This window comes from Grampus griseus (genome assembly GCF_964374135.1).
Source record: "Grampus griseus genome assembly, chromosome: 18".
In the NCBI taxonomy this organism is placed as follows: Eukaryota; Metazoa; Chordata; class Mammalia; order Artiodactyla; family Delphinidae; genus Grampus; species Grampus griseus.
Window position 1 is genome coordinate 75,726,983 of NC_139012.1, and position 13,546 is coordinate 75,740,528.

Genomic DNA, 13,546 nt, shown 5'->3' on the forward strand with positions numbered 1-13,546 from the left:
TGATTTTTAGGTAAGAAATTATCTTTACTACCAATAACTACCAATGACGTCCATGAGGACTTCTAATACTGAATGCATTCAAAGAGTCCTTTAAAACAAATACTACATGTGTAGTTTATTTAAAAAGAGAGTGTGGGGCTTCCCTGGTGGCGCAGTGGTTGACAGTCCGCCTGCCGATGCAGGGGACGCAGGTTCGTGCCCCGGTCCGGGAGGATCCCACATGCCGCGGAGCGGCTGGGCCCGTGAGCCATGGCCGCTGAGCCTGCGCGTCCGGAGCCTGTGCTCCGCAACGGGAGAGGCCACAACAGTGAGAGGCCTGCGTACCAACCAAAAAAAAAAAAGAGCGTGTGGCACACAAGGCTGACAAGATAGGACTCTCTTAATTATTAATTAACCCCATTGTTGTGGGTTTTCCCCCTCATCGTTCTTCTAGAAAAAGACAAGATGAAATAACAGCATAGGACCCCAAGGAAGAAGCAGGAATTACCCTGCGATTAACCACTCCTGTCCCGTCCGCATCATTTCCAGCTCACAGCTCTCAGGCAGTTACCTACCCTCTTCCACTGTTGAGTCCAGCTGGGTGACTTTGACAGCAAGGCGATCGATTCTGTCTTGAAGAGAATTTGCTCGGATGTAGAAGTTGTTGGCCTCATTAAACAACTCACCAAATATGTCTTCAGCATGTTTGCCTGGAGAAGGAACGCACGGGAAAGGCCACGTGGTCAGAACCCACTTTCTCACCCAAGCCAAACTCCAATCTCAACACGTGGGGTTGTGCGCAAATGATCACAAAAATAAAGTATCACAGTCAAAGGCCTGTAGAATTTTTCAAAATTTATTAGGCATGTTCCACACATCTGAGACTGACCCAAAGTTGTAGAATTTTAAAATGCCCCAAAATGGTATAGAATTTTTACTTGATTGTTCCATGAGCTATTCCACCAGTTGCTTTCCATTAAGCTTCTTTAGAAAAAGCTACTCTCTCATTTTGCAGGCTGCATGTATAAACATCTCAGGACCTACGGTTTCCCTTTACTTCCCAAGGTAATTCGGTAAATCATGTTGTTTTCTAAACTTAGGATTTTACCTCATTCACAATCGGAAATGTTAGACATCTTATATGGCGCCGACAACTTTCCAATGGCATTAACGTCTTCTAATTCATATTTCAAAATCTAGGTATACAGTGCTGACTCTGGCCCTCCCTAAAAGTCGACATGTTGAATCCTGAGTTAAATTTTTCTCTGTGGATCACCTCTTCATGCTTGTGAGTTTTAGACATACTTCCCAATTTTTCTTAAAGTGTAATTAATAACATTTCTGAAAGTTTAACAAGCAAGATAGGAATCAGTACCTTACGATGAATTTCCAAATCCGAACGCTATTCCTTTATTCTCTCAACAATCATTTAGTAACTACCTACTTGAGTGTACAAGGCATGCCTGCATCCTCTCTCCCCGGACAGACATACCACTATTTTTTTTTTTAACTAGATTTCATTTTTTAGACAGTTTTAGGTTCACTGAAAAACTGGGCAGAAAGCAGAGAGTTCCCACGTAACACCTGCCCCCCACACACATAGCCTCCCCTGCTATCAGCACCCTGCACCAGATGGCACGTGTTATAACTGATGAACACACACTGACATGCCATTATCACCCCAAGTCCACGGTCTACATTAGGCTTCACTCTGGTGTAGGACATCCTATGGACTTTGACATGTATATACAATGACGGGGATCCTCCACTGTAGTTATCATACAGAGTAGTTTCACTGCCCTAAACATCCTCTGTGCCCCAGCTGTTTACCCCACCCCATCTTGGCAACCACTGATCTTGCTTTTACTGTCTCCATAGTTTTGCCTTTTCCAGAATGTCACAGGATTGAAGTCATATAGTAGAGAGCCTTTTCAGACTGGCTTCTATCACCTAGTGATATGCACTTAAGGTCCCTCCGTGCCTTTTCATGGCCTGATAACTCATTTCTTGCTGTCACTGGATAACATCCCATTGTCTAAAAGTAACACAGTTTTATTTATCCGTTTACCTACTGAAGGACATCCTGGCTGCTTCCAGTGTTTGGTGATTATGAATAAGCATTTGGGTGCGGCTTTCCGTGTGCATCTAAGTTTTCGACTCACTTGGGTAAATACCAAGGAGCATGACTACTAGATTCTACGGTACGAGTATGTTTAGGTCTTTAAGAAACAGCTAAACAGTCTTTCGAAGCGGCTGCACTCCCACCGGCAATGAACAAGAGTTCCTGTTGCTCCACGCCCTTGCCAGCACTTGGTGGTGTCAGTGTTTTGCATTTTTGCCATTCTAATAGGTGTGTAGTGATATCTCGTTTTAATTTGCACTTCCCTGATGACATATGATGTGGAGCATCTTTTCATGTGCCTGTTTGCCATCTGTACACCTTCTCTGGTGAGGGGTCTGTTCAATAAAAAGCCTGCACACAAATTACACATGTTTTAAATACTGCAACTAGACGTGGCACCAGAGTTAACGTTTGTTTGCTGCCTTGTCAACTCTTTCCTGAGCAGACTTGTGCATCTAATGACCTCATAAACATCTCCACATGGATGTCCTGTAAGACTCTCAACACCAGCACAAGTTCTCATAGGAACTCGTGTCCACCTTAACTCAAACGTGCACCCCCACGTGGAAAGGCACGGACCACCCCGAAAGAAGCCCAAGCGAGAACACAGTCCTCCGGGACAGCTCCCTCCCTCCACGGCCACTGACACCAAACCTCGGCCCCTTACGCCCCCAGCCCCTCGGCTCTGGCCCTCCTTGTTTCTCGCCCGAATTACATCAACAGCTTTGTTTTTCTGCCTCCAGACTGACCTTCCGTCCTCAAATCCCTGCGGCACGCTGCTACTGTGCCGACCCTGCACGGCTCCCAGCAGCCTAACGCCACCCCTGAGGCTCTCAGCAGGACACGGGGGGCCCTGTGCACCTCCGCGCTGCCCCTTTTCTGGGCTCCAGAAGAACGCACTGGCGAAACCTGCCCCACTTGCTCACAGACCCTGTTAGTCCCTCCTCAGGTTCGAACCCGTGCACTGTCACCTCGCTCAGAAGACGCTGAAGGCCAGTGACGGCCCAGAAGGTTCTACGTGGTCCGGCTCATCTGCCTCGCTGGCCCATCCCCTGCTTTCCTCTCCCTCCCACGCCCCACGCGGGCCACACTGGCCCCTGCTGACGCTCAGCTGCGCCGGCCACGTCCGCTCCTCCCCAGGCTCACATCTCCTGTCCCTCCTGCCTGGGCCACTGCTGCCATCCAGGTCCCGACCCAAGGTCACCTTCTAAGGGAGGTCTCCTCCAGCCACTACAGCTAAATGACCATCGCCTCCCGCCCACACTCACAGACGTAAACAAACACACAGGCAGCCCGTCCCTGCCGGCCTGTATTTTTCTCCCGAGCACTTACCACCACGTAGTAAGTCACACACCCGTACTTATTCATCCCGTTTCCTGCCTGGCTCCCGCCACTAGGACATACGATCCGGAGAGGAGGTCTCTCCTCGGTCTGTGCGCTGCTGTTTCAGTCGCCAAGGTCTAGGGCGTGCCTGGCTCATCACAGGTGCTCAAAAAGAGTTTTGAATAAACGAATAAAAATGCATACACTTAAAATCAATCCTTCCAGATGCAGACTGGGGTCTGTGAGATCAGAGGCCCCTCTCTGTGTTCGCAAATACAGTAAGTCTGTTACATACGAACCTTCAAGTTGTGAAATTTCAAAGACCCGAACATGCGTTCCCAGGTCCAGTCGTGTAAGTTAGTTCACGTGTCTGGCGTACATGGTCACGTGCGTGCGTCCTCTACATGTGGCTGTGCTTTTGTGTGCTTTACTGTGCAGTACGGTATAGAGCACAGCAGTACAGTCCCTTTATTTCAAGCCCAGGACATCCAGAAGCAAGTGTAGAAGCAGCAATGATGTGGCTGGTACTACTGTACTTTTCAAGGTGCTGTACTGTAAGATTAAAAATGTTTTATTGTTTGTGTTTGTTTTTTATGTATTATTTGTGTGAAAAGTATTATAAACCTATTACAGTACAGCACTATATAGCCAACTGTGTTAGCTGGGTACCCAGGTTTTGTTGGCCTTATGAACAAATTGGACTTACGAACGCACTCTCAGAACAGGACTTGTTCACATGTCAGGGACTTACTGTACCCAAAGGACGCCTCAGTCACAGGACGCATCACATGCCCCTATTCTTGTCTTTATTGACGGAAGTTCTTTAAGGGTGTGAGCCATGCCTTAACTGCATTGCTTCTCTGCATTGTCTGTGCTGAGCCTGTGCTCAGTATCTCTTGAATAAAAACACATAACCTGTACCAGTGTTTTCTTGTTAACAAGGACACAGCCAACAAAGGCTCCCTGCTCATGTAAGTTTGGGAAATGCTGGACTAGAAGGATTAAACATGTATTTATGCCTCAGGGCATCTTAAAATCTTTAATACACTCGTGTGTGTTAGGATTCTGCAGAAGCCCCTAGCACACCCTGTTTTCAAACTGACTGGGCCTGGAAACACCAGTAACACCTTTCAGAAATACTGTTTTCTGAAGCCCATTTGGGAAAATGCCTGCCCGTGCACCGGGATGACCTGTAGACAGAGCACCGTGTTCCGAATGCTTTAGATCCAGGTCTAGGAGTTGTTTATTTGGAATGCCAGACATAGTCAAAATGGAACCAACTGATTTTTGTTTTTCTACTTGCCCATTCATGGTTAGAAAAAAAAAAATTACAGTGCAACTCCAGAAGAACCCTTTTCCCTTCAACTCTGCAGAAATCTAACTAATAGGGACAGCATATGCCAGCAAGAACACAGGCATATACAGCACAACCTCTTGCAGAAGAGACATCAGCGTTCTCAAAGCACAGCAAGCGCTGCTGAGAAGCACACTCTGCGAGAGGCTAAATGAGCTGAAAAGGGCCAATAACACGGGCCCTTTACCTTCCATGCTTAACCGTACTTGAAAAGAACACACAACTGCTGCCATACTCCCATTGGAAGTTCTCAATTTATAAAAAGAAACAGAAATTAAAGACTTGCATACTTAATCCCTTCCAGCTGCTGAAAGCTGACGAGTGACTGAAGAGAAGGAAATGGAAGAACTATATTTTCCGATGAACAAGAATAAAGTGTTGCAATTACAGCATTCCGTTTTGCAAACTGCAACTTATTCGAAAAGCTTAATTGTACTCACTCTTCCAGTGGCAAGTCCAATAATAGCTACACTAAAATAATTCTGAATTGAATTAAAGACCACACAGAGGTAAGCACCATTTATTCATTCTTTACTGACAAAGGATCCATTTACAGATTTATTGGCACCACCACGAGCTTACGTCCAAGTGTGTCAGGTCGCGAAGTGCGCCTCCCAACTGCCAAAGCATCAAAATTATGTGCGGATTTTCTGTTGTATTTAGGATTTTCGGGGAACAATCAGTGTGTCTGTGAGAGTCCTTTCTGCGGAACAAGGCACCAGTCATAATGAGGTCCTTCAGAAATTTTAATCCGTACACCTAGCACCTTGATCTTGGGTTCGTCACGATTTTGGCTGTCCATTTTCCACTAAAAGGAATGAGGCTCCTTGAAAAAATGACGGATTCTAGGGATGATGGTGAAAAAGTACAAGATGTGCTTAGAATATCTTGGTGTGCTTTTCAAAAAAAGCAAAGAAGTATTCAGAGAGTGGTGGGGACATGTCAAAAGGACACAGGAGCCAGCATGAAAGGGTCCCACTGGCCAAGTCTGGGAAAATGTGAGTACTAAGACAAATAATCAAGATGACGGCTTATAATCCACGGAATAAGAGTCCATGAGTCCAGACTGTTGTAAATAAACGAATGAATGAATAACAGGCAAAGAAGTGAAAGCACTTACATCAGAACTCCAACTAGTAAACGCAGAAGAAATTAGGGAATGACAAAAATCACCATTCTGTGACCCCCCCCAATAATAAGTGCTTTGGCCAAGGACCATCCGTGGATGCTAAGACTACTGGGTAGAACTGGGACAGAACATAGTCTCAAAGTGTCTCCCCACAAGATACTTACTAATTACATAGGGGATAAAACTTTACAGTACAGGAACCCACAGACAAAATGTTAACCAAGCAATCAGAGTTCACAGGGGCAGTTACGGGACAAGCCAGTAACGTGAGCTTCCAGATAGAATGCCCTGAGTAGGAGGTGTCAACCCTCTGTGACAGTCGTGAGAACATCTTAAATCTAGTCATGAGGGAGCATCAGAAGATAGACCAAGGAATGGTCCATAAAACCATGGCTGGTTCCCCTTAAAATGTCAAGATGTCAAGTCATAAAAGTCAAGACAGACTGAGGAACTGCTCCAGATTAAAGGAGAAAGATAGAAATAGATACATGTTTGTATATATAAGAACTATATATGTATGTGTATGCATGTATGTACACACAGACACAGGAGGGGACAGAGGAGGAGAAAGCAGGGCAGGAGGAGAAAGCAGGGCAGGAGGAAAAGAGAGGAATTTCTGAGAAAAAGAAAAGATGAGGTAAAATAATATGTGGGTGAAAGTTTGAGAATTCTTCATTCTCTTTTTGACCTCTTTGTAAGTCTGAAATCATTTCAAAATTAAAAATTAAAAAATAGGGCTTCCCTGGCGGCGCAGTGGTTGGGAGTCCGCCTGCCGATGCAGGGGACGCGGGTTTGTGCCCCGGTCTGGGAGGATCCCACATGCCGCGGAGCGGCTGGGCCCGTGAGCCATGGCCGCTGAACCTGCGCGTCCGGAGCCTGTGCTCCGCAACGGGAGAGGCCACAACAGTGAGAGGCCCGCGTACCGCAAAAACAAAAACAAAAAATAAATTTATTACTGTGTCTGTAATAAAGTCCAACTGCTTCTGAATTCCATGAAATAATGCCATAATTATTGGGCCCTACGTTATTTTTTTTTCCTTTTTAAAGTTTCACTTTTTTCCTACTATGAAAGTAATCCATGCTCACAAGAAATGTAGAAAATATGGAAACGTAAACAATAGGAAAAACAGCCCAAAGTCCAACCTAAGGCAGCAACTTCTAACACTCATTTCTTTTGTCTTTGTTGTATTTATAAGTATGTATAAAAGTTAAACAAACAAACAAACAAACAAAACAGGGCTTCCCTGGGGGCGCAGTGGTTGAGAGTCCGCCTGCCGATGCAGGGGACACGGGTTCGTGCCCCGGTCCAGGAAGATCCCACATGCCGCGGAGCGGCTGGGCCCGTGAGCCATGGCCGCTGAGCCTGCGCGTCCGGAGCCTGTGCTCCACAACGGGAGAGGCCACAATGGTGAGAGGCCCGCGTACCAAAAACAAAAACAAAAACGTAGCATACAGCCTGATTCTCTGAAATGTCTTTGTGGGTATATAAAAGCAACACAAGCTCATGGAAGAAAATTTGCAAAACTCGGAGAACAATAAAAAGTAAAAAATGTCATGCATAGTTAACCACAGTGAACTTTTTCGTACACTTGTTTACAACACCCTTTCTAAGCATTTTATAAGAACTAAGACAACAGATGCTGATTGTTATGCATTTTCAGCTTATTCAGCAAATATGTATCAAACACCCACTGTGTACCAGGCACTATGCTAGTCACTTGAAGAAATACAGCAATGAACACAGCTTTTATTATATGCAGACAATACCACACAGACCATAAATAAACACACAATCCATCACATGACAAGTGGTATGAAGGAAACAAAACTGCAAGAGAATATGGTAGGAAGTGGGTGACACTCAGGTGGTCACAAAAGGCCTCTCTGAGGAGGTGACGTTTGGGCGGACAGTGGCTGGAGGTGAGGGGGCACCTTCCAGGCAGAGACAGGCTGCAGGTGAGGACAGCGTTCAGGGAGGAGGGTGAGTGGCGGAGGAGGACGGAGAAAGGGATGTCCTTCCCTTGCGGTGGGGGGAACCAGAGTGGGGCGGGCAGGTCCCACAGGGCCCCCGTACAGCAGGGCTGGGGCAGCTGGGACCAGAACTGCGGCAACAGAGGTAGGAGCAGGTGTGCGGATTCAGAACACACTGTGAAGATGCAGGAAGAGAGAAGGGAAAGACCATGGCAGCCGGAAGAGCAGAGCCCCCACCTGCTAAGATACATGGGGGGGAAGAGAGAAGAAAATCATTATTTCGGTTTGATCACGTTGCACGTGAGATGCTTCCGGAAGCAGCTGTACACACAAGTTTGAGGTCTGGGGAGAGGTCGTACGTTTGGAAGCCGTCAGCGTGAAGGTGGTATTCGGGCCACGGCGGGTGAGGTGGCCTGGGAACCGGGAGCGGGGGAGGGCTTGTGGCCACACCCTGGGGCCCAACGATGCAGAAGGGCTCGTGAGGCGAGAGACACCCTGAGGGTGCTGGCCCGAGGCAGGTAAGGAAGCCCTCCAGGACGGGGAGGGAGTTATCAGGGGTCGAACGGTGCTCAGGCATCAGGCCACACGCCTGAGACTGAGCACGGGACTTAGCAACGTGGGTGTCACTGTGGGTGACCCTGACAAGCACAGTCTCAGGAAAAGATGCGACAGAACTTCAGTGGGGACAAGAGACAAGCGGGGGTAGGGTAAAGGCAGGAGTGGTTCTTTCAAGGAAGCTTGCTGTGAAGGGAGCAAGAAATGGGGCGACGGGGAGAGGATGACCTGAGCGTGATTTCTCAGTGTGTTAACATTCAGTAGGAATGATGCGGACGGGGGTGGGGTGGAGGACACGGGAAAGACGGAGCGTAACCCAGTCCTGGAGTGAGTCCTGGGGTCAGCACTGTAGAGCAGGGGGGGCAGGGCGCCGGTGCACAGGCAGGTCGGAGGGCTGACCTGGCAGGAGGGGGCTGTTTGGTTCTCCCCTGAATGCTCTTATTTTCCCAGGGAAATAAGCAAACCACCAGCTCAGAGTTTGGGGTGGAAAGAGAAGATGTGACACAGGCACCTCCGGGCGGGGAAAACTAACGAGCGAAGGAATTTCAGCAGGACTGCCAGGCAACCGAGTGTTCACCTGAGGAACGCTCGTGATTTGACATCTCTCTTCTTTCCTGATACAAGCATTTAAAGGTACAAATTTCCCCCTAAGCACCTCTTTACGTTAATCCCACAAATACACTGGGGATTCTGTGTGTTCGTTACCCACACAGTTAGAGACAGTTTGCAATTTCCTTTTTGATTTCTTCTTTGACCCAAGGAGTTATTTAGAAGCTATTGCTTGGTTTTCCAATATGTGAGAAGTATCTAAAAAGGTTATTGTAATTATTTCCTCATTAACACCACACTCTTTATGGTATCAGTCCTTTCAAATGTATTATTCTCTGGCTAAGCATATGTCCCACCTCGAGGAACATTCCATGTGGACGGAACATTAGAAGAACGTGTATTCTACAGGTGGGCGTTTAGTGTTCTGTAAAGCTCCATCAGGTCAGATTGGGGGGGAGTGTTGTGCAAAACTTCTGTATCCTGGTGAGTTGTGATTCTCAGAATCTGTCTGTCTTTCCAAATTTGGGGGCAGCGGTTTGTCCTGTGACCTCAGTTCTCTGAAGGATCTAAGAGAAGCTGGTGGATTTCGGTTTGTTGAGCTCTTTTCCTGTTATGCAGGTGGGAGTGGCTTCTAAGTTCCTGAAACGCCAGGCTGGAGTCATCTGTGGATCCTGTTGCTACTAACTTCTCTTTCTCTTAATTATGAGTCATGCTTTTCTCCTTTCCCATGTGTCTCCTATTTTAATTTTTTGCTGGACAACGTGTGTAAAAGACTAGTCAAGAATGAAGTAGACAGGGCTTCCCTGGTGGCGCAGTGGTTGAGAGTCCGCCTGCTAATGCAGGGGACACGGGTTCGAGCCCTGGTCTGGGAGGATCCAATATGCCGCAGAGCAACTGGGCCCGTGAGCCACAACTACTGAGCCTGCGTGTCTGGAGCCTGTGCTCCGCAACAAGAGAGGCCGCGATAGTCAGAGGCCCGTGCACCACGATGAAGAGTGGTCCCCGCTTGCCACAACTAGAGAAAGCCCTTGCACAGAAACGAAGACCCAACACAGCAAAAATAAATAAATAAATTACTGAACTCCTACCCCCAACATCTTCTTTAAAAAAAAAAAAAAAAGAATGAAGTAGACAACATTTACTCCTATGAAAGGTGCTATGTCGAGGAGGAACACGACTCAACTCAGGACGCTGGTAATCACAATCGTGGACCTGAGAGGGGAGTGATCATGGTTAGGACAACTTTAGAAAACAACATTAAAATCCTTGAAAATCTTCCCTCAAAGTTTTTAGATGATAATAACAGTGTAAATCACAACCATCAGGAAGACACCTGTAAGTCACTGAAGACACGTTACCATAAGCCTGTGAACTCACGAAATGGAAAGAATACCGATGACAAAAGCAGAGAGGTTTGACGGCAGACTTGACTGAACATTCGGACGTGGCTAGCTCTCCACCTGTGCTCTGGACAATTAGTCTACACTTAAATCCTGCTATGTCGCAACCTGTCCAGGGCAAGAAGTGAGAAACGGCCCCCTCGTCGTTTCTTCTGTGAAGGAAGTGTTTCCGATGTTCCAGGTGGGGCGGTAAGTGCTTGGATTCCCAACAGTCCTGCCTTTGTGGGGGACTCTCATTATACTCACCTCCAGTTCTACGGCTGACGGAGTTGTGCCTTATACTTTCCTAAGTACACATTTCTCTTACCTCTCTTCACTGGCTTCCTATTTTTATCCACAAGTAATGCAAATACTTATCTCAGATTGAAGCAGTAAACTTTAAAAAATTCGTGCTGTTTCTTCCAGTCAGCTCTGTCCACTACATTCACACGTTTCCTCTTAAAGTACCTCAACCCAGCCTTAACCTGCATGGAAATGAACTTATGACCTATTTCTTGCATATACTGTGTTTACATCTTCCCTTTCACTTCAAAAATCCCATTTGGCTAAGACCATCCAAGAAATCTATTCAGTGCATGCCTTCAAAATACTTAAATCTCTATTCTGACTAGAACTGCACTTGGTATAATCAATTAATACAACCCTGAATTTCAGATCCAATTACATAAAGCAGATGTATTATACTGCAAGCCCTCAAGGAAGCATTTTTATGACAATTTGGCATTTGGTTTGATACGAGACATAATACATACCATAAGGAGTAGCAATAAAAAAAATAATCACTAATTAAAATCTGAGAAGAAAACAGAATTTCTTTCTCATTTATACAAGTACTCAATATAGAAATTAATAGAAAATAGATTTTGTAATAACTTTTTTCAGAGACTCACATTTAAAATTAATGGAGTCTCAAAATTTTAGACCATTTGTAAGAACGATCCTAGCTCTTTGTGAGGAAGTTTGATGACCTATAAGATGTAAGAAATCTTAAAAAAAAAAAAAAAAAAAGTGCCAAAAAAGACTAGTGCCTCCCTGACAAAGAAACATACAGTTATGTCCAACAGCAAGATAATGGTTAATGATACTGTATCAATATAACACAGTAACCTCTAGCTATTAAAAATGTGTCTTAGAAGACTCAACAAAGATGTTTACTATATACAAGTGAGTATAGGCTACAAAACCGTATGTGTGAGGTATCATTTTTATAATGATATATACAAAGCATTATCAATGATTTCCTGATTAATAAAAAAATTGTAATTTTTTTCCTTTGTGTTGTCCTGTGCTAAGTTCTCTATATGATCTTATTAGTATCATCAAATATAACCAAAAACTTTGGGGCAGGGGAGGCACCTAAGGTCTAACTCTTTTCCTTGTGACATACTCTTAAGAAAGGAAAGGGAAGACAGCTATAATCACAAGAACGAAGTGAAAGAAGTGGAAACCAGCCTGGGAGGTATTGAAGTGGATTTGCGTCATCCTTGGTACAAATGCCCTATTTCCTTTTTAAAGCAAATTATATTAAAATTACATTATAATATCAGTAGGAATTTGATTGCAAGACACTGTAATTTTTTTTTTTTTTTGCGGTACGCAGGCCTCTCACTGCTGTAGGCTCTCCCGTTGCGGAGCACAGGCTCCGACGCGCAGGCTCAGCGTCCATGGCTCACGGGCACAGCCGCTCCGCGGCATGTGGGATCTTCCCGGACCAGGGCACGAACCCGTGTCCCCTGCATCGGCAGGCAGACTCTCAACCACTGTGCCACCAGGGAAGCCCAAGACACTGTAATTTTAATTGAGCAACTAGCTGATAAGAACAAGAGCACTCAGATAATTAATCAAGGAAAACGATGAAAAAGCACTCCTGATTTAATGTTAACTGCTACACTAAACTGTCATTATTTGAAGAAAAAAATATCAATATTCCATTACTGGAAAACCAAGTGACACACTAATTTTTTTTCAATGAAGTAGAGTTGACTTACAATATTATTTTAGCTTCAGGTATAGAGTATAGTGATTCAGTATTTTTACAGATTATATACTCCATTAAAAGTTATTACAAGATAATGGCTGTAATTCCCTGTGCTGTACAATATATCCTTGTTGCATATCTATTTTATACCTAGCAGTATGTATCTCTTAATCCCATACCCCTATCTTGCCCCTCCCAGTGGTTACCCCACTGGTAACCACTAGCTTGTTTTCTATATCTGTGAGTCTCTGTTTTGCTAGATACATTCATTTATTTTTTCGATTCCACATATAAGTGATATACAGTATCTTTTTCTGACTGATTATTTCACTAAGTATAATGTTCTCTAGGTCCATCCATATTGCTGCAAATGGCCGAATTTCATTCTTTTTTATGGCTGAGTAATATTCTACTGTATATATGTACCACATCTTCTTTATCCATTCCTCTGTCAATGGACATTTAGGTTGCTTCCATGTCTTGGCTATAGTGAATAGTGCTGCTATGAACACTGGGGTGCATGTATGTTTTCAAGTTAGTGTTTTCATTTTTTCTGGATATAAACCCAGGAGTGGAAGTGCTGGGTCATATGGTAATTCTATTTTTAGTTTTTTGAGGAACCTCCATACTGTTTTCCATAGTGAATTCACCAATTTATTGATACATTCCCACCAACAGTGTACATATCCTCACTGATATTTGTTATTTGCAGACTTTTTGATGATGGTCATTCTGATAAGTGTGAGGTGATATCTTGTTTTGATTTGCATTTCTCTAATAATTAGAAAAGCTGGATATATCACCCTCCCAGACTTCAGACTATACTACAAAGCTACAGTAATCAAAACTGCCTGGTACCAGCACAAAAATAAACACACAGATCAATGGAACAGAATAAACAGCTCAGAAATAACCCTACACACTTATGGTCAGTTAATCTACAACAAAGGAGGCAAGAATATACAATGCAGAGAAGACAGTCTCTTCAACAAGTGGTGCTGGGAAAACTGGACAGCTGCATGTAAAAGAATGAGATTAGAACATTTCCTCACACCATATACAAAAATAAACTCAAAATGGATTAAAGACCTAATTGTAAGATGTGAAACCATAAAACTCCTAGAAGAGAACATAGGCAGAACACTCTTTGACATAAATCACAGCCATTTTTTTCATCTGTCTCCTA

At 44.7% G+C, this 13,546-nt stretch overlaps 1 protein-coding gene across 1 annotated transcript in view; it reads right to left on the reverse strand.

Annotated features, from left to right (window-relative positions):
- Nucleotides 1-13,546, reverse strand: part of WASF3 (WASP family member 3) — a 91,995-nt gene that overhangs the window by 21,212 nt on the left and 57,237 nt on the right. Inside the window, exon 4 of the mRNA XM_082675668.1 lies at nt 555-689. Within this exon, the coding sequence (XP_082531794.1) occupies nt 555-689 (135 nt within the window). The remainder of the gene's footprint in view (nt 1-554; nt 690-13,546) is intronic.